The 20,803-nt window shown below is 38.1% G+C and overlaps 1 protein-coding gene across 7 annotated transcripts; it reads right to left on the reverse strand.

The window, feature by feature from the left end:
- Positions 1–201: 201 nt before the first annotated feature.
- Positions 202–20,544, reverse strand: CD274 (CD274 molecule). 7 transcript variants are annotated; one of them, XM_025278950.3, is made up of 8 exons: positions 20,394–20,510; positions 16,241–16,270; positions 16,015–16,080; positions 14,573–14,914; positions 8,611–8,895; positions 6,318–6,425; positions 4,841–4,900; positions 202–3,464 (listed from the first exon to the last, which is right to left on the reverse strand). In XM_025278950.3, exons 3-8 carry the CDS (start codon positions 16,064–16,066, stop codon positions 3,442–3,444), a joined length of 870 nt encoding a protein of 289 aa, XP_025134735.2. In that variant the 5' UTR covers positions 16,067–16,080; positions 16,241–16,270; positions 20,394–20,510; the 3' UTR covers positions 202–3,441.
- Between the last annotated feature and the right edge of the window lie 259 nt (positions 20,545–20,803).

Genomic DNA, 20,803 nt, shown 5'->3' on the forward strand with positions numbered 1-20,803 from the left:
TTAAAACATCTTTTGATATTTTTCATCATATGGGTTGCAAGAGTATACTGTGTAAACATAGAAGCTATGCTTACATAGCTATGAAAAACAGAACTAAGAACGTAGCTGAAGATATTCCAAGTAATTGTCTCCATCACAATGTTAAACTCAGAATGTTTTTATAAAACATGTAGGAAACAAGAAAATCGATATGCAGATGAATTGAGAAACAAAATAAATAAGAATATTTTATTAAATTAATGCACGTGTAAACAATGACAAATGCAGAATTAGATATCATCTCTGCCTATATTATTTACAACGAAACACAAGACAAAGGAATAAAGTGCCTTAGAAATCCAACACCACAAAAAGGCATTAAGATTTAGGAATAAACAGACTTCACAACTTGCTGAACCAAATTCTTGCTTGTACTTCACACAAAACAAAGGATACTGTCACTCAAACAAGGGATATTGTGCAAATGAACATGTACAAAAAGATAAGAGGAAAATTTCTGTTGGAGATTCTGTTTCTTCAGCCTTTAGTTCAGTTCAGTTCAGTTGCTCAGTCATGTCCGACTCTTTGCGACCCCATGAATCACAGCACGCCAGGCCTCCCTGTCCATCACCAACTCCCGGACTTCACTCAGATTCACGTCCATCGAGACAGTGTGGCAAAGCAAAGAATATTTTCCTTGTCACTGATCCAGGTGAGTGAGGAGGGAAGAAATATTCTGGGATCTCCTTAGAGGGCATCTGAACCTTTGGAAAGCAGTATCTTAGGAAACCTGTGTAGTGGTAAGAACTGGTTGGACTCAAGGGTTCAGGCAGCTCACAGACCTCACAAGCCTTTTCTTACACAAATGAGGATCTAGAGTCAAGGTTCTTGACTGGAATTTCCAAAAAGAACACATATTTTAAAAGTGCAACATCAAAGTCAAGTTTATACTCAAGAGAAAACAGAAAAAAAAAAAAAGTTCCAGACATGATTCTGTCATAAAGACTTAGCAATAAATTCATCCTTTAAGGCCAGGTTGACATGGTACATTTTGGAAAATCCATTGTGAGAAACACATTATCTCTTTGAGAAACATAAAATAAACCAAATCCAAACACAGTCATAGAGCAAGTACTCGACAAAGGCTGGTTGTCTAAATGTAGTAACTATTTGGTATGTATCACCCTGGGACTGTAGCCTGCCAGGCTTCTCTGTCCATGGAATTCTCCAGGTAAGAATACTGGAATGGGTTGCCCTGCCCTCTTCCAGGTGATCTTCCCAACCTAGGGATCGAACCCACTTCTTTTATGTCTCCCATAAGGTCAAACGTAGGTTTGATCCTTGGGATGAGGAGATCCCCTGGAGAAAAGCAGGGCAACTCACTCCAGTATTCTTGCCTGGAGCATTCCCTGGACAGAGAAGCCTGGCAGGCTACAGTCCATAGGGTCACACAGGGACATGATTGGTGACTTAGCATGCACACACATCTTCTGAAAGACACTAAGAGGCTATGGAAAAGATGACCTAGAACAAACAAGACAGTGCCCAGCCTCTAGGAACTTCACATTTGTTCTATCTACTACATAAGAAATAGTATATTAAATAAAATAGCAAAGTGCACAGCAGATGCATAATGCATTACCACTTAGGTGGAAAAGAGCAAAAATCAAAAATATATACATTTTATAAGTATTTCCACATATATTCACAGAATATCTTTAGAAGACAAATGAACAAAAGATAAGAGTGGTTGCTTCTGGAAAGGGAAACTAGATGAGTAGGAGGATGGAAGGGAGACTTTTTAATGTTTCCTACAGGACTTCTTGAATTTCAAATCATGAAAAAGTATAAATTCAAAATTCAGTTGCATTTAAATAAAAAAGAAAACTGCTATTAACAATATCAGGCCCTATATAAATAAGCATCAAATTTCATGGCAAAGGCAAACAAATCAGGGGTAAATACAGTGATAGAAAAGGATTTCAAGAGCCTTTTTCCACGGTTTTAAAGAATACTGATATCTCATAAACTGAAATCGCTTTGATTTTTAAAATATTTACGCTTTTCAACTGTCCAGGAACACACTGACTGGCTACCTAGAGAATTCCCTTCTTGGGAAGCTTTCTAAACTATCCTCCTCACAACATTTTTCTCCTCTTATACCTAGTGCTATAAGTGCATTATAGCATATTGTAGCAATACATTTTCTTATTGATGTCCTTATTATATTATGAGGTCCTAGAGGGAAGTTTCCTTATCTTGCTCACATCTGTAGACTCTGCCTGGCACAGTGATTGACACGCTAGGGCACTTCCTAAATGTTTGCTGAATGAACATGTCTTAAAGTAAAGCATAGCTGTAAATTATATTCTAAAAGGACAGAAGGTAAAAAAGTGCTTTTATTAATTCTTTAATAATTAAAAAAGAACATATATATATATGTATAACTGAGTTATTTTGTTTAAGAGCAGAGATTGGCATGACGCTGTAAATCAACTATACCTCAATTTAAATAAATAAATAAATAAAAGGACAAAGGGTGACAGCTTTGGAAATTTGAAGTCTGCTATGTATTGCCTTGGTCAAGTTTCTGTACCTCTGCTCCCTCAGCTGTGAAACAGGTAGAATAATAGTGCTTATCACAACACAGTTGCTACAGGGATGAAATGAGATTATGTGCACATATAGTTGTAAAGCTGATATTTAAATATAAGAGATATTTTGGTAACATATCTTATTTTGAGGTCTGAGAATAAGATTGTCCGAGTCAATTGAAGTATCAGTGTGTTAAATAAGGCATTAAAAATATCTTATACAAACTAATGGTTTGTTCTCTATGATTCGTAAGTACTGACAGTTATAGAGGATATCAAATACTTTAAACATACTACATTTTACTTGACACACACAAGTCATCAAGCAGTAAATTTGGTCTGGTAACAAAGTGTTAATTTCTACTACAGCATATCTTTAGAAGAAATCACTCATAACCACACTTACATGACAAGACCCCACAGACTCAAAATAAATAAAAATGAATCATACTTACACACTGTGGCAACACTAGGGTGTTCAATCAACCAGAAGACAAATCAAGACACTGAGTAAAGGCAAAGGGCACTTCTGTAGGAACTGACCATTAAATCAGGGAATCTCAACCTGCTTTCTAAGATGAGTGATGGATAATGTGCATGGAGGTTCATCATTTAGAAGTGTCCTTTCTCCTTTTCACATGTATTGATGGGTCTTCCACCATTCGGAAGTACCGATGTTTCCTTCCAGGGTACCTTTATTCCTTCTTCCTTTGTCCTCCTCTTCTTTCTGAGCTTCTGTTTTCGCAGCTTGGGCTTTTTAAGTTCTCCATCATCTGCAGCCCCCTGGCCCACTGCATACCTCTGGTCTGATAAACCCAAACCACAGGCTGAGAATCCCTGTTTTAAGAGCAGAAGTTTCAACACTGGATTACGTCTCCTCAAACTGTGTAGCTGGAGAGTGAAAATGAGAAACATAAGATATATTTGCTAGAGGATATAATAAGCTTTCAACAAGACAAAGAAACATTATTTTTATGCCCAATTCCCTTTACATGATAGACTGTAACCATCTACTATGGTTTGCCAGGAACTGTCCTGGTTATGAAACTGAAAGACTCATGCTCCAAGAAAACCCTTACTTCTTGGCAAACTGGGATGGTCTGTCACCCTAAGAAGCTCCAAACAACACTCACTAATTAGCTTTACAACACAAATGAGTGTTATGGACTACATAATGAAATATGCCTGAGCTTGTCCAGGGTAATTAGACTAACTTTAAACCTGGGCTTATTGTGAAGTTTGATTTCAAATTATGTAAGAAGAATCAGAAACCTTAATATAGTTTTCTTCTTAGTTCAATGATCTTGATTGGGTGAGGTGTTTCTGGACTTTTACAAATGTAGACATTTGTGGTGAAATAGATTTAAGTGAACAGGTTAAGAGTTAGGTTCCATGGTCAGATTAGCAGGCTCCAAAGGAGATCCACCCAGTCCTTTCTAAAGGAGATCAGCCCTGGGTGTTCTTTGGAAGGAATGATGCTAAAGCTGAAACTCCAATACCTTGGCCACCTCATGCGAAGAGTTGACTCATTGGAAAAGACTCTGATGCTGGGAGGGATTGGGGGCAGGAGGAAAAGGGGATGACAGAGGATGAGATGGCTGGATGGCATCACCGACTCGATGGACGTGAGTTTGAGTAAACTCTGGGAGTTGGTGATGGACAGGGAGGCCTGGCATGCTGCGATTCATGGGGTCGCAAAGAGTCGGACACGACTGAGCAACTGAACTGAACTGAAAGCCTGATTTTTGTCAAGACTTGTGTTCTTGAGCAATTCATATTGTCTTCTTGACTCTTTGCTTTCTCCATTATAAAACAGGATAATCTAGTATTATCCTGGGATAATACAAAAATAAATCTTTGATATTGTGGAGGGAGAAGATTGAGGTATTGTACATGAAGCAGTACACACAGTGCCCGATATAAAAGTTTCATCTATCTATCTACCCATCCATTCATCACCCATCCACATAAATCAACTTGGTCCCCTAATGCAGGGAGATGTTAGGATGCAAAGCAAAGGACCTAGCAGAGAGAAGTTGCCTCCTTCTCCCACCTCCCCAAAGGGCATCCCTCTACTCCCCTCTGCTATCCCTAAATCTCAGACTGTGGGAACCGTTCTTATATCAGAGTCGTGAGACAAATAGGAGCTGGTAGTTCCAACACTCAGCATTCAGTAAAATAAGGGGAGATTATAATGATAGCTTTCCCCTTGTTCTTTAACTTTTTGTTTCCTTTCTTCAACTTCCAATCCCTGCTGAAATTCTTACCATTTTGTTGCTTTGAATTCATATCTCGGGTGCCACATTTTTCTACATCCATCATTCTCACTTGAAGAAAAAAGTTATTTTTATTTTCATGTAATACAACTATACATCCAACACAGTGACTGAAGTTTAAATCCTAGGTTCCTACGAAATATTTCTAATCCCTTAGGAAATCTGGTAGAGTTCCTTTTTCCAGGGGTCCCAACAGTTTAGAACACATATTTTGTTCCTACATTTTCTTCAGGGGTATATACTTTTATTTTTTATTCTTCACCCACAGATGTACCATATCCTGAGACACTTTATTATACTTTAGTTTTCTAGCCCTTTCTAATGTCAGTTAATGATTTTTCACATGGAAATGCAAGTTGTGGTCACAGCCACTTCCTTGGACAAATCAACACCACCTCAGGATCTTCCTATCACTGAAACTTGATCCATACAGTCTGGCTGTTTCAGTTCTCCGTTTGTTAAAAGAAGCTGACCTCCACTCCCTCAATTACACCCTTTCCCAGATCCACCCACCTCTTAAGGGGTTGTAGGGAATTTCTCAACAACTATTGGAATTCCCTTCCATTTTCCACTTCCCTATTTGCCATCAGATAACTCTATACACAGATCATCATCAGATCCTTTGGTATACTTCTCAAAGTATTGGGGAAATGTTTACTCTGAATCATCTTAAAATGAAAGGAAATTATTTGAATAGACACATTTTCCTGAATTTTAATTGTCCCCTTGGGTAAATAGAGAAATATACACATTAAAATTATTTTGAAAACTATATAATACCTTCAGCAAACTGCTCTGTGGTAAAAGTATCACTGTTCTACATAAGGAACTATTTTTATTATTTAAAGCTCCCAGAACCCAGCTCAATATAACAGTGTAACTAACTCAAGACAAATTCAACTGAAACCAACAGGCATGTTAACTTTTTCTTTCCTGTAAGTCTGTGATTATTTGCATGATAGAAAGAAACTGTTTAACCCTTGGTCTTCTTCAACCTCCATGCACACCCTTTTTCTCATGATCTTCACCCTGCAATCCTGCACAGTTTCACAATAACTGCTGTGAAACAGTGGAGTATCTTTGTGCTAGCTTGCAGAGGCAAGCCAGGTTTACCTGCAGCCATGATCCAACTCTCACCCCCTTAGAAATGTTACTACAAGTGTTTACTGCCACCCTCCAATTCAAATGATGCTACAGAATGGTAGCTAAAAATATACTTTGCATAACTGAAAGTTGGCCCTGGAAGGCAAGACTAATAGAAAGGCATTTTATAAATCAGTGTTTCCTGTTAGGGGCACCCCTAGCATTTGAATAGGGTAGAATAGTTTTCCGATACATGGGACTGTCCTGCACATTGCAGGAGATGTAGCACCCCTGGCTCTGCCCAGCAAGTGCCACTGTGACAACAGTAGCTCTCTCATACATTTTCCCGCAGCCCCAGCAGAGACTGTCACAGTGAAGGAAATACCATCTCTTTTCAGGCAGAAGACGACTGCCAGGGTCACATGCAGGAACAAGAAGAGAGCTCCCAGAGTCACCAAGTGATTCCTCTTTTTTGCTGGATCTAGATATGGTTCTGAAAAACAAAATAAAATGAAACTGACTAAAGATAAAATTTTCTTTGGGAGGGACCAAGAGAATAATCATCTTTGAAGTTTAATTTAGGTTAGCATTTTCTTAAGTACCAAAAGTTCCTTTCCAATGAGTGGTTGGAATGGTGAAATACCTCAGATATGAAAATGGGGGCAACATGGAAAACTGGAAGCAGCCCAGGTGTTGGACAGGTGGACCTGGGGTTAAGTTCTGCAGCTACTCACTAGCTTTGAGTTCTCTGGCAAATCATTTAACCAGTCTACAAAATGGAAATGATACTGAAATTTTTGTCAGGCTAAATGTTAATAAAATGCTTTTCACAGGGAGTGGCAGCTCAGTATTATATGATAGCCTTGATTATTTCTCTTCTTGCATTCCTTAATATAAAAGCTAGCAGCCTACTGCACATGGCAAAGATGCAGTATGATGGCTAATTGGCGCTCCCAAAAGAGTTCCTTCTTCCCCACATCTGTGGCCATGATTGTAGATCACGGTTTGCTTTTTTTCTCTCTCCATCGTTTGAACACCTTGGGACATCTCATCATTGGCACTTTTCACCATTCTATCTCCAGCCCCCTGCAGGAGGAAAAGCGGTCTTATGGCACATGATGCTCAGAGACTAACTCCCACCTCCCACCATTAGCCATGATTCGTGATTACCTAGTTCAAGTTTTAAAGCCACAATCATAGTCAGTCTTTCTCTAGTAGCTGGCAGTTTACAAAGTCTGTTAATAACTTTATGAGTTAGGTATGCCAAGTATTAAAGAGAAAAAACGCCAGGTGACAGATGAGAACACATATTTCAAACAGTTAGGTGAGTTAACCCTAGGTCTTCCCACAAGTAAGTTGTTATAAAACAGCTTTTAAATGGCAGGGGAATACTAATGCAGCTCCTCCCAAAGTGACTCTTTAATTTTTCTAAACTGCTTTTGTTCTTTTTGTTCTTTGGGCTACCCTGGATTGTCTTTTCCTATTGTTTGCCTTTTCTATTCAATTTTTGGTTTGTTTTCTCTGAAGTATCAGAGCTTTACTGTCAACATCTAGTGGGGGGTGAGGAGAGTGTGGTGAGAAGTGCCTCTGAGAAGACCTTTGGGTTTATATTAACATCACGCTCTCAAGGCTCACCTTCTCTAAAGGTCTGAGCCTCTCACCAGATTATATCCTGCCTTATCCACTTCTGTAGGAAAGTGAGATAAAAATATAGCTGATTCTGTGCAAACAAGAGTCTCAAATCATTTTCATGCATTGTAGCCCATGTATTTCCAGGATACTGTTGTCCAATAGGTTATAACTATGTAAGAAAAGTGAAAAGCACAGAAGAAATCAAGTCACTTGCCCAGGGGAACCCTGATTTATGCACTAAAAAGACTTCCTTGGAGGAGACAGAATGGGCAGGAAGGCACTCTCCCATCTGGAATAAGATAGAAAAGTGCATCCTATTTGTTTCCTGCCACAGAAACTCTGGAAAGAAGGAAACAGCTGTGATGTACTCAGATCTGGATTCCTGAAACATGGCCTGAGTTGAGTCTTCCTTTCAGGTGCTCCCCCAGATCCCCCCAGCCACAAGAACATTTCTAACATGAAATGAGATTGCCTGTTTTATTATCCATTTCCTGCAGAGTGTTAACTGTTTTTTACTTTTCTATGAGCCTCCAATGCCTGGAACGTACAGCATATTGAATAAATACTTGCTTAATGTTTCAGTTCAGTTCAGTTGCTCAGTTGTGTCCAGCTCTTTGCAACCCCATGAATCGCAGCATGCCAGGCCTCCCTGTCCATCACCAACTCCCGGAGTTTACTCAAACTCATGTCCATCGAGTTGGTGATGCCATCCAGCCATCTCATCCTCTGTCGTCCCCTTCTTCTCCTGCCCCCAATCCCTCCAGCATCAGAGTCATTTCCAATGAGTCAACTCTTCACGTGAGGTGGCCAAAGTATTGGAGTTTCAGCTTTAGCATCAGTCCTTAATGTTTACTAAGTAGAAATATGACTCGGATGAATGGAAGTGAGGATGCAGAATGCATTTTGTAAATGTAGTTCATTCATATAAATATAATTTATTCATTCATTCATTCAACAAACAATGAAAGTTTATGATGAGCAGGCATCAGGCTATGTACCAAGAGACAATACTAGGCACATTTTAATTGAGATGTTCAAAATATTACCTGGGATGACCAACTCAGCTGTGTTGTTTTCCTCATGACCTAATCTCCGAAAAGTGCAGTAGAAAATTTTGTCAGCTGTTGTGTTGATTCTCAGTGTGCTGGTCACGTTGAAAAGCTTTTCCTCCTTCTTTGAACTGGTGATGCTGGTTTTGCCATTCAGGACTTGGTGATCGCTACTTGTCCAGATGACATCAGCTTCAGGGTAACCCTCAGCCTGACACGTTAGTTCATGTTCAGAGGTGACTGGATCCACAGAAATTGTGTGGTAGATTTTGCGGTATGGAGCTAGGTCATGAACAAAAAGAAGGCATGGCTTTCATTTAACACAGAACTAGACACGTGGCTTTTTGGTCTTGTCAACCTTAGATAGAATACCAATCCAGGCTGTTCTCAGAGAAATAATCTTAAAGCTCAGATGTCTCAGCAGTGGGGAATGTCTGGTAGTTCTGCCTCAACTCTTGCACTCATACTTGGGCCAAGTTTGGGCTTAAAGGAATACCTATCTTGCTAGAAAAAGTATATTGCTATTTTTATTGAGGTCAAAGTAAATGTACAGATTGTTTTAAAAGAGAACTTTCAACTTTAAACCAGTAGTCTTTCTATCCAAATATAAAACATGTCTGTTCATTTATTCAAGTCTTTATATGTTTCTCAGTAAGGTTTTATAGTTTTTATAAAGGACCAAATTCTTAAATTTATTCCTGGACATTTTCCCTTTGTTGTTGTAAAGCTATCTTCATAAATACAAACCTCTCCAGCTGTTCAGCATTGTTTTCTTACATTTTATTTAATAAACAGAAAATTTCATTTTGATATGCCATTTACTTTTTCAACATTACGTGAATGATCAGAAATTAGGAATGAAAATAGTATTATGTCATTGTAAAAGTTGATACATGTTCCTGAATGGTACTTTTTAAAGTTTAAGTGCATTTATAGGATTTTAAAATAGTTTTAGATTTACAGAAAAGTTCCAAAGATAGTATAGGGTACCCGTGTACCTCTCCTCCAGTTTCCCCTACTGTTACCACCATTACCATGGTACTTTCATCCTAACTAAGGAGCCAACACTAGAACACTACTGTTAACTAAATCTTATACTTGGTTCCATTTCACTAGATTTTCCCTACTGCCCTTTTGCTGTTCCGGGATTTCATCTAGAATACTATATTATGACACTTATTTTTTAAACTTTTTAGCGGGTTATTTTAATAAATCATTTAACTTCAATTAAATTTTAGATCATTAATTTGGGATGCTTTTAGGATTAAGACATCCAATGTACTGAATATTTTAGTAGATTAGTGCACTTATATTGCTTAAGAGCTTTATTTCATTTTTATTCATTACAACTATGTTAACATGTTATTATTCTGTTGGCATAATTTTTACTCCTAATAGTTTAGTGTTACCACTAATGGTATAAGAAGAAAATATTAGAACTTATACACTCATATGTATTTTTATCATAACAATTAAGAAATAATCTAAGCTTAACAAATTTTACTGACTGACACTGCCCCTCACTTCATGTGCCTCATGAGGGTCTTAAAGGAATAGAGGAATTTTATAACACCAAAGGGAAGACAGTGACTTGTTTGAGATTATTATAGATATTCAGGTTCTCTTATCTAATTTTAACGAAACTAACCTGCTTACAAAATGAACAACTAATAAAAAGGTTTCCCACAAAGAAGATGAGCATTGAAGATATTACCAATAATTTTAGCAAAAACCAAAAGGAAATGTCAGAAGTGACACTTTTTACCACAACTTTATGAAGTAAAACAAGTACCTAACTCTACAGGACAAGGCATTGGTTAAAAAAAAACTTCAAGATTGTCAAGACCATCCACTTTGGGTATCAATGAATTTCACCTGAGATATACTCTGCTTTGAAATATTAGCTGATGATAGTGAAGCATCATAATTAGTAAGACATTGAAAATAATGTTTATTAAATTCTCATGTCATCTTTTTAAAATTTGTATTTTTTATATTTATAGATTGTCCAATGTATTTTCATATGAACCATATGAAATTGGTGGTGTTCAATTTATTTTGCCTTTAAAACTGTCAATTTCTTATGACATAACCTATATACTAGCACAAATATATTCTTTATAAACACACACGCACATAAATATATTTAACATGCTTTCCTGATGGGATAGATAATCAAAAACATTTGCAGATGACTGGTTTACTAGATCTGGAGTACACATGTGCTAATCCAGACCATGAAAAGTTAACAGTAGTTTTAAGTCAATATATTAATATAGCTCAATACACACTTTGGAGGTAGAAACACAGAAAATAAAACCTGGCTGTTAAGGGCAGACCTCAGAGCCAAATTGCTTGAGTTTAGAACCTGGCTTCATCACTTAATAGTTGAATGAACTTGGCAAATTACTTAAATTTCTTTGGATCTCAGTTTCCTCATCAATGAAATGAGGAGAGTAACACCACATGTCACTGACTCTAAGATGTTACCTACTGAAAGATACACTCAGATTTCAGAGCTAGTAAACGTGAAAAATATGCATTTTTAACATGATAAGCTCTGACTCCATGGAGTCACTTAAGGATTAAATGCGGTAACACAGGCAAAGTGCTTAGGGTGGGGCCTGGCCCTTAAGCACTACAGAATTACTGCTAGAGTTGCTCTTCCTCTTCTTACTGCTACCAAAGTGCACTCACGTGGTATTCTTTAGAAAGTACTGACAGCTCCTGACGAACAGCCTTGAAAATAAATTTTCATATATCCAAACTTGTTCAAGTTTCAAAAATTTTAGATTTATCCTATTTGAGGAAATACATCATTCATTCATTCAAGAAGTTTTTTTTATGTGTTCCTGTCTTACTACTACTCTTATATGCCAAGTCCTAGGAAAACAGCAATAAATATAACACACCAAAGTCTCTGTCTTTGTGGACTGTACGTCTAGAAGAAGAAGAGAGATAATAACAAAATATATAGGTACATTTGTATGATATGTTACACGATATGGGGTCAAATGCTACAGAAAAAACTTAAACAAGACTGGTTGGTGAATTCGGGGGAGAGATGGGGGTGGTAAAGCAGTTAATCCTTGGTCCATACAAACAAATTAGCTTTATCAGGATAACTACACATACTTTGTTCTTTAAGTTGCCTAATCCTATTTAAGCTTCCCTGGTGGCTCAGAGGTTAAAGCATCTGCCTGCAATGCAGGAGACCTGGGTTCAATCCCTGAGTCCGGAAGATCCCCTGGAGAAGGAAATGGCAACCCACTCCAGTATTCTTGCCTGGAGAATCCCATGGATGGAGGAGCCTGGTGGGCTACAGTCCATGGGGTCGCAAAGAGTAGAACACGACTGAGCGACTTCACTTTTTAATCCTATTTAAGTTCTTGAAAGTATAAATGGGCACTTCATTTTCCTGGCTATAGGGTTCAGTGTTTAAGGAAAAAATAACATTTTCAACTGAAAAGTCAAATGTCTGAGAATCTGGTATTTAAACAAAAATGAAAGGTGCAATAACACCAAAGTGATAATAATAATTGAGTTAATCTAAAACTAAACTCAAATTTTAGTTTTGAAATGCTTCACCTTTAAAATCCCATGGTGACTGAACTCCCAGTGGGGAAGCTGTGAGACTACATGTTTGCAGTGATGGGAAGAGAAGCTCGACAGCTTTACTCGTGAAATTATTTGCATATGGAGATGACTCAGGAGTCATACTTCCCTGAGTTGTAAAGCTCATGTAAGCCAGCATGGCTTCAGTGCAATGAAAGCTTGGTGTCTGGCTTGCTTTCAGTGCAGCACAATGTAACCTCCAAGACCACTGTGTGCAAATGACAATGAGATGTTCTGGGACTAGGAAGCCAATTTAGTAATTTACAATATGAAATTGAATGGTCAAACAAATCACATCCTCAAGTCTGGCTGGTCATCTGTTTTGCTCCATCAAGGACCCCACCTTGGAAAAACCATCAGTGCTGAAAGGTTTTCTACTGTGTTAAACTACAGCAAAGAAAATCACAAATCCACAAGGGACATTACAGAGCCCAGAAAAACTGGAAGAACAACTTTACAACAGGGACAGCTTTCCCACTCTCTGCATACTCCCTACAGGCTGATGAGAGACTCTTCTTATGGAAGCAGAAGATTATACTCTGTACTTCCTTCTAATGAATTTATGCCAGGCTGATACTCTTCCTACCCACCCAAGATCTAACAATGCTGGCTGTTCATGGAGCTAAGTCTTGATCATTTCTTTAATACCTTGAAATATAGTATGCCTGATAACTGCTGATAGACTGAAGAAAAGTTAAAAATCTCAACCTGGGATCCCATCAGCTTGTTTTTATAAATATCTGCTCTGGAGAAACATATGGTAAGATACAATTAAATTAAATCTATTTCATAAGACAAGTGAGATTTTGACAACAGTAGCATTAACTGAGCCAAATTCAGAGGCCCAGTGATACACCATGAAATAAGACACATTCCTATATAAATTTTATTTTGAGTGTATAATGATTAGTTACTCTTTTATGATAAATGTAAACTTTTCTTATTCATATTACAGATCTTCAGATTGATGCTTAGGTCAGGAATAGAAACACCAAGGAACACTATTTAACTCTAGTCACATATTAAAAGGTCACCATGTGAAAAAAAGAAGCAAGCAGATACTCTCAAAACTGTGAATATAGATGGCAGATTCCAACTCAATATCTGAAAGAAATTACAAAAGGCTATGGAAAAGAGGTCCAAATGACAAGAGTATCATCACAGTAAGTATGTGAATAGAAGATCCTTTGTGGAGATTTCTTTGGGTGTTTGGACTAGCTGCTCTCGTCTGGGATTCTTTCAGCTCTCAATTTTGTGGATCTTAACAGTGAAAGCAGGGGTGGTCAGCTAAGGTGTTTTCCTTTATTTAGCTAGCTGCTGCTGCTAAGTCACTTCAGTCGTGTCCGACTCTGTGCGACCCCACAGACGGCAGCCCACCAGGCTCCGCCGTCCCTGGGATTCTCCAGGCAAGAACACTGAAGTGGGTTGCCATTTCCTTCTCCAATGCATGAAAGTGAAAAATGAAAGTGAAGTCTCTCAGTCATGTCTGACCCTTAGTGACCCCATGGACTGCAGCCTACCAGGCTCCTCCATCCATAGCATTTTCCAGGCAAGAGTACTGGAGTGGGTTGCCATTTACTTCTCTGTATTTAGCTAGAAGCAACCCGAAATTTTGAACCCAGGTGACCATATATCATATTTATAGGTCAGTACCTAGGAACTGGACACTCACAGTTCCTCTTCAAGGCTCCAACATAATATTGGCACAGATGTTTAAGAGGAAAGTGTGCCCAGTGAGCACAGTTCACACACTCTTCATTTATGCAATACTTGACATGATTATTTTTTGCCTTCATAGATTGACTTCAAGTCTTTTTGAATGTGAATTTTACAATGGGATTTGTTTTTAATATATGTATTTACATTTGACATAGAGAGTTTCCAAGGAAGGAAAATGCTGGCAGACCTCATAAAACTGAGAAACAGGTACTAAATTTAAAAATTCCTGGAGGAACATACAAATAATGATTATTACCTTTGCATGCCATGAAAGTGGCAAAGGGAGGAGAGACATTTTTTAGTTCATTGTATCCTCTTTCCATAGTATGTGAATTATTTGCAAGTATGTGTATACATATTACTTTTACAATAATAAAAAAGTGAAGCCTGGGAATTTTTAGGAAAACTGAATGTACTGTGAAACATGACTGTCATGTTTGGCTCTAGATCTCTGGGGACTATCAAACAGGATGTGCTCAAGCAAGGCTCATTGGATGAGTATGCAAATGAATGAATAACAGACTGCTGCTGTGGAAAGTGAAGCTGGACTTCCAAGAACAAAAAGTTCAACACTGAGAAATGGTTTTAACAAAGGTTGTGCCTTATTATCTACAATAAATCTTACCATTGACTTTCAAAGTAATCCGCTTGTAGTCGGCACCGCCATAGCTGATCAAGCAACAGTAAACCCCCGCATCCTGCAATTTCACATCTGTTATCTGAAGTGCAGCCTTTCCCAAGAAGAGCTGGTCCTTCAACAGTTGGGCCCTCCCATGGTAGCTACTGTGCTGAACGTTCGGGTCTTCCTTCCCATTCACAAACTGAATAATTTTCTTATCCTCCATTTCCCAGTAAACAACTAACACAAGCAGGTTTAATTGTTTGTCTACTGGAAATCTGCATTCCAACGTCACATTGCTGCCATATTCTACCACATACAGGTCCTTGGAAACTGTGATAGTAAATGCTGAAAGGAAAGATAACCAATCTTTAGAAGATGGAAAATTCCTCAAAAAATTTATAGAATGAGTCCAGGATTTACAGAAGCTTTATCTGGTCACTTACATGATAATTACACTTACGGACTTACTTCCCTGAAATATTTATTTTATCCAGTGAGCCTGAGACATATCTCACCCCCAAGTTAGAATAATAAAATTTGCTAAACAAGTTGTCCCAAAATTCATAAACATACACTACTGTAGACCTAGTACATGGTAAAGGGGTACTTATAACCAGGAAGACTTTGTTTCATGTGGACATCCCCAGAATGTCCTTTGACTGGACACTTATTTGCCTTTTACATAGTCTAAATCATAGATTCCAATGGATCTCTCTACTTATTTCTCCAAACTCTTAATCAGTTGTCTGGCCAGATGAGTATAGAGATTTAGGGAGCATCTCAGGCTGATGCAGGTACTGTGTTACCCTGACATTCCATGTATGCTACAATTCTTCCTTAGAATATACTTATTGGATAAAACAGGTCATAGAGCAAGGTGGATAGAATGATCCTGTCCTTATTTAAAACAAATATGTAAAAGTATACACACAGGCCATTTCCCCAGATATTTTCAGTAATTATTCTTGGGAAATAGATGATGGATAATGAGAAATAGATGGGCTTCCCAGGTGGCACTAGTAGTAAAGAACCTGCCTGCAAATGCAGGAGATGTAAGAGACGCAAGTTCAATTCCTGGGTTGGGAAAATCCCCTGGAGGAGGACCTGAAAATCCACTTCATTATTCTTGCCTGGAGAATCCCCATGGACACAGGAACTTGGCGGGCTATAGTCCATAGTGTTGCAAAGAATCAGACATGACTGAAGCGACTTACAATGCACACAACGAGTAATGGATATGGGTTAATTTTGTTTCTTTCAGTGTGTCCATACTCCTTATATCTTTGTCCAGTGAAATAGGTTTATGAAATATGTTTATCAATTATAATGAAGGAAGAATAGAAAGTCCTCTATATAAAAATTATATCCATTTTATTATTTCACTTTTGATCTTATAGTTAAAATATTTAAAATATAGAACCTAATGAAAGGATTTTGTGTCTTACCTTTCAGCAAACAACAGTAAGCCATGAATGTTAAGACACTATATATCCTCATCTTTCTGGAATGACCTAATTATGGAAAACAGAAAAAAGGAAACTCCTTTACTCAATAATTGAATACCCAGACAGTATGGGACTTGGCAGTTCTAATTGAAACTGTCTACTGATAACCAGACAATGACTGATTTGTACGTGTTACAATGCAGCAGGGAATTTAGAAGTTCAATACCTTCACATAATATCCCATAGTCATATGAATCTAAGTGAAAAAAAAAAAAGATACTATGATGAGACTTTAAAAATTTAATTACAAGGCCTGGAAAAAACTTGTACACACAAAAGAAACCAAGATGAAAATATTGCACCAAAATCCTCTCAAATATCTTATGGGTTTTTTTTTCTACAGTGTAACATCTCTAGAAATCCAAGCCCGCCCTATACAAAATTTCAAAGCAAGCAGAATCTGACGTCCATGTCTCCCACCCTTCAATGCCTTTTCCCCTCAGCAGCTGAATACCTTCATCCTACTCTTTAACTATTCAACTCTTCCAGATTATCATCCAAACCACGCCAGTTCTCGTCAAGGTGCCATCTTTCCAAAATTTCCTCTTTTGTCCTTTGCTTATTCCAAGTTATAAATTATATTATATTCCCTCAATAAACTGATTCCACTAGTAGCAGGGGGAGTGAGAAGGAGAAACAGTTGGCTTCAACCACTTCATACTAAGATGTGACTCACTCACAGCCTCCTTTCAGTGGTATCTGCCTCGATTCTACTCTTCATCGTGTCATCCTGCTTGAAATTCTACCAATTCTTTAATTTAGCAAACATTAATTGAATACCTTTCCTGTGCCAGGCACTATTTTTGGCATTAGAGATATAGCAGTGAACAGGAAAGAAAAATCACTCTCCTCTAGGAGCATATATTCAGTAAAGGAGTAAATAGAGAAGATTTGGGCTATAGTTCAGCAAATCTGTTTACTTATTAACATTTTCTCATACTATACATATATTTACACACTTTGAAGAGAAAGCTAGTTTTCCCCCTTAAGAGTCTCTGTGACCTTTGTATACATACAAAAACTCACAATTGATTAATGAATCAATGCTACACATATGTAAGGCAGAAGATTTATGCCATATATATATAAATAGCTCTAAAAATCAGTAAGAAAACTACATACAACCCAACAGAAAAATGAGCCAAAGGTTCTACTATACAGTTCAGAGAATAAGAAATACAAATGACATCTAAACAAAGGGAAGGATTCTCTATCTTACCAATGAAGAAAAGATAATAGTTTAAGACATGAGACATAATTTTTCACTTATTTGCTTGATTAAGAGTATAAGTATTCCTAATATTTAGTGTTTATGAGAATATGAACAAATGGGTTTCCTTACCAACCACTGATAGGAATGAGAAGTTATATAACCTTTTTTTTTGGAGGGCAATTTGGTAATCTCCATTAAAATTTTAAATGTATATGCCATTTAGCTTTCACTTCCTCTCTAAGAAATATATCTTACAAAAACAAAAACACAAGCATATGACAACAGACATCAAAAGATTTTAGAGGCACTATCTGCTACTATCTAGTAGTAAAGTAGTAAAGGCCAGGGATGCTGCTAAACATCCTAGAGTGCCCATGACAACCCCTGCAGCAAAGATACATCTGGTCCCAAATGTCAACAACGACACGGTTGAGAAACCTTGCAACCACTGTGAGTATTTCAGTATATATTTTCCTTCTAGATTTTCCCCCATGAAGCTTTTAAAAACAATTAGACACATAACACCCACTTTTTAAATTTAATATTTTGATGATTATTTTCCATTTTGCCACACATTATTTATAAGTATCTTATTTAGTGGCCCCATAATGTTTAGTTTCCCTGTTGTTAGGTATAGTATTGTGTTCAGTTTTTTAAATAACGTAAGTATTTGTGTATTCAGCAAATATTTGTTAAGTGCCTAGTGTGTACCAGGTCCCAGGCTAGGCCCTGAGGATAGATTTTCCCCAAGTAGAACCGCTGGTCAAGGAGAAAGAACATTTTCCTAGTTCTTGACACATGTGGATAACTGGTGCCAGTTACACTGTGTCTTCACATAGCACTTATTTTATATATATATATATATACACACACACATATGCATATATATATTCTCATTTAATTATAAAAAACAAGCAAAGAACTATTGCATAAAACAGAGGCACATTAAATCCACTCACAGATTTCAACTAATTTTTCCAGTGTTTATGACATTCCTTGATGGAGTTCCTATCTCTTGACAAATCTGGTTGAAAATTTTAGAGGTAATGAAAGTTTACTGGAAGGTGAGGGATTAGATCTGATATTTACCTACGTCCTCATTATACCTCCTCTTCCAGGGCTCCATTCCTTTGGAGTACAGCTATTGTTAGTGAGGGAATAGTAGGGGGAAGGTAAGAGACCATGTAAGTAGACATGGTCTTTGACCTCTAACAGTTACCTGGTGGCTCAGAAGGTAAAGTGTTTGCATGCAATGTGGGAGACCTGAGTTTGATCCCTGGGTCTGGAAGATCCCCTGGAGTATGAAATGGCAACCCACTACAGTATTCTTGCCTGGAAAATCCCATGGACGGAGAAGCCTGGCAGGCTACATACAGTCCATTGGGTTGCAAGGAGTTGGACACGACTGAGCGACTTGTTTCTTTCTTTCTTGACCTCTAAACCCCACATCAGGCAGTTGGGCTAAGATAAGAACACTAGCATCTTCTTCAGATAAGAAACTCAGTATAACTAAATTCCCAGACAAGAACTGAGACATTCAAAGAGTAAGAAAATGTGAAGTAGGAAAGAAGTGATGGTTCATTCAGGATGGGGAAGCAGGTTTGTCCCTGGGGGAACCCAGTATACCAATATGGAACTGATACTACTTCTCTATCTCACCAAGGTAGGGCAGACAGGACAGAAAGTCAGGGAAAAGAATTCAAGTTTTCTTAAAAGCAAGGACTGTCATGTTACCTGTCAGTTTAGGGTTTCCTTTGATTTTTATCTGATGTATATGAACTACAATTTGATTTTTAAAAATTCCTAGAGTTTGAAAATGTCTCCAAGCAAGGGGAAAACCTGCTCAATTAACAGATCAAAATAGTTGATCTATTAAACCTCTGTGCTCATATTCACTCTCTTTAGTTGTGTGCGACTGTTTGCAAGCCTATGTTGTCAAACTCTATTAAACCCGACTAAATCCTGTGCCCTAACTCCCTCCCTTTAGTCACACTGACCTATTCTACATTTCCCAGGTGTGGCTTCAGTTCCACAGTATTTCTGTGGCTTCCTTTAAGAACACACTCTAACTACTGTCCTGTAACCTCTGTCTAGTCTATTCCACTGGGGGAAAAAAGTTGATTATTATTATTAATTTTTTTAAAGAGTATCACAGTTCTAATAAACTACTGGGCAACTGTCAATATGAACTGGCACAACCTTTCTGGAAGGCAATTTTCAATCTGTATCAAAGGCTCTTAAATCATTCAGACTTTGATTAGTAGTTATACTTGTAAGAGTTCATCTGAAGGAAATAATCACTAAATGTTCCAGCTTTTATAAGCAATGAAGCTGGGTGAATGGCTAAAATAGTGAACCTCTAAATAATCTTGATGTCCAGCATGAGGAGATTAATTTTGTTTGGTTATCCAGCACCATGGAATGTAGCCATTAAAAAAAAAAAAATCACATTTTTAGAAAGCAATTTTAGAAAGCGTAGAAACTCATGCACATTAAGCCCAAAAACACAAGGTGTAATAATGATATGATATCCCTGTAAGACAAATCCAAACTCAACTTTGATATAGGCTAGGCTCAAAGTGTTAAAAAATGCTTTAACATTTTCCCCCTCAGGCTCCTCATTCCCTCCTTCAGGACTCCTTTAGTCCTCAGAGCAGACAGAGCAAAGAACTCCGGTTTGGTATCCTGGCTCTTACAGCAGGAAGGGGCCTCAGGAGATGCTGCGGGTGTGAGGACTTCCCCAGCTCAGACTGCTAGTGAGCGGCTGAAAGTGTACTAGGACTCAGGTGTCCTGACCTCCAGCCCAGAAATTTCCCTCTAGACCGGTTTACCCACCTCAGGACCACAGTCATGAACGCGCAGAAACATGTATGTACTTACAAGACGAGCAAAACTAAATCCCGCCTAACGAAAAGCTGAATTTGTTGCTTGTTCTTATTAATTTTGCCAAGTAATCGGCTCTACATCACCGAAACCATCACATGCTCTCCCTTTCCCTTCTCCTCTCTCCATCCCAAAGAAAGGGTCTCTGTGGCAGTCCTGTTTTAAAGTGCCAAGCAAGTGAGGCAGCCAAAGACACTGGCCAGTGAGCGAGAACGCTCCCTACCTGCCGGCGGGAGAGTCGCGGCTGGCGTTGAGACTTCGGCGCTGTGCCCCGGACTGCCAGGGCCACCCGCAGCTATGAGCTCGCGTGGGTGTTTCTCCGCCCACTTTCTGACCCGCCCCGTAAGCGCTGAGGGGACTGGGTTTTCTTACCCCGACCAAAGCATGTGAGTTGGGAAATAAACGCATTATCCATTCTTGGAATAAAAAGATAGATAAAAGAAACCAAAAGTGAAACTTAAATCCGGCTTCCCGTAAATCAGCTTTTTAAAAGAAAAGTTTCAAAAATGAAAACAAATCATTATCTGACGTTTTAAACAGTATTTAGAAACAAAGCAGCCTCGGAAATCATCGCAGATGTCCGACCTTGGTTTTGCCTTTAAGAAAATCCACACTAAATTCTGCCATGAGGTT

Source organism: Bubalus bubalis, chromosome 3 (genome assembly GCF_019923935.1).
Source record: "Bubalus bubalis isolate 160015118507 breed Murrah chromosome 3, NDDB_SH_1, whole genome shotgun sequence".
NCBI lineage: Eukaryota > Metazoa > Chordata > Mammalia > Artiodactyla > Bovidae > Bubalus > Bubalus bubalis.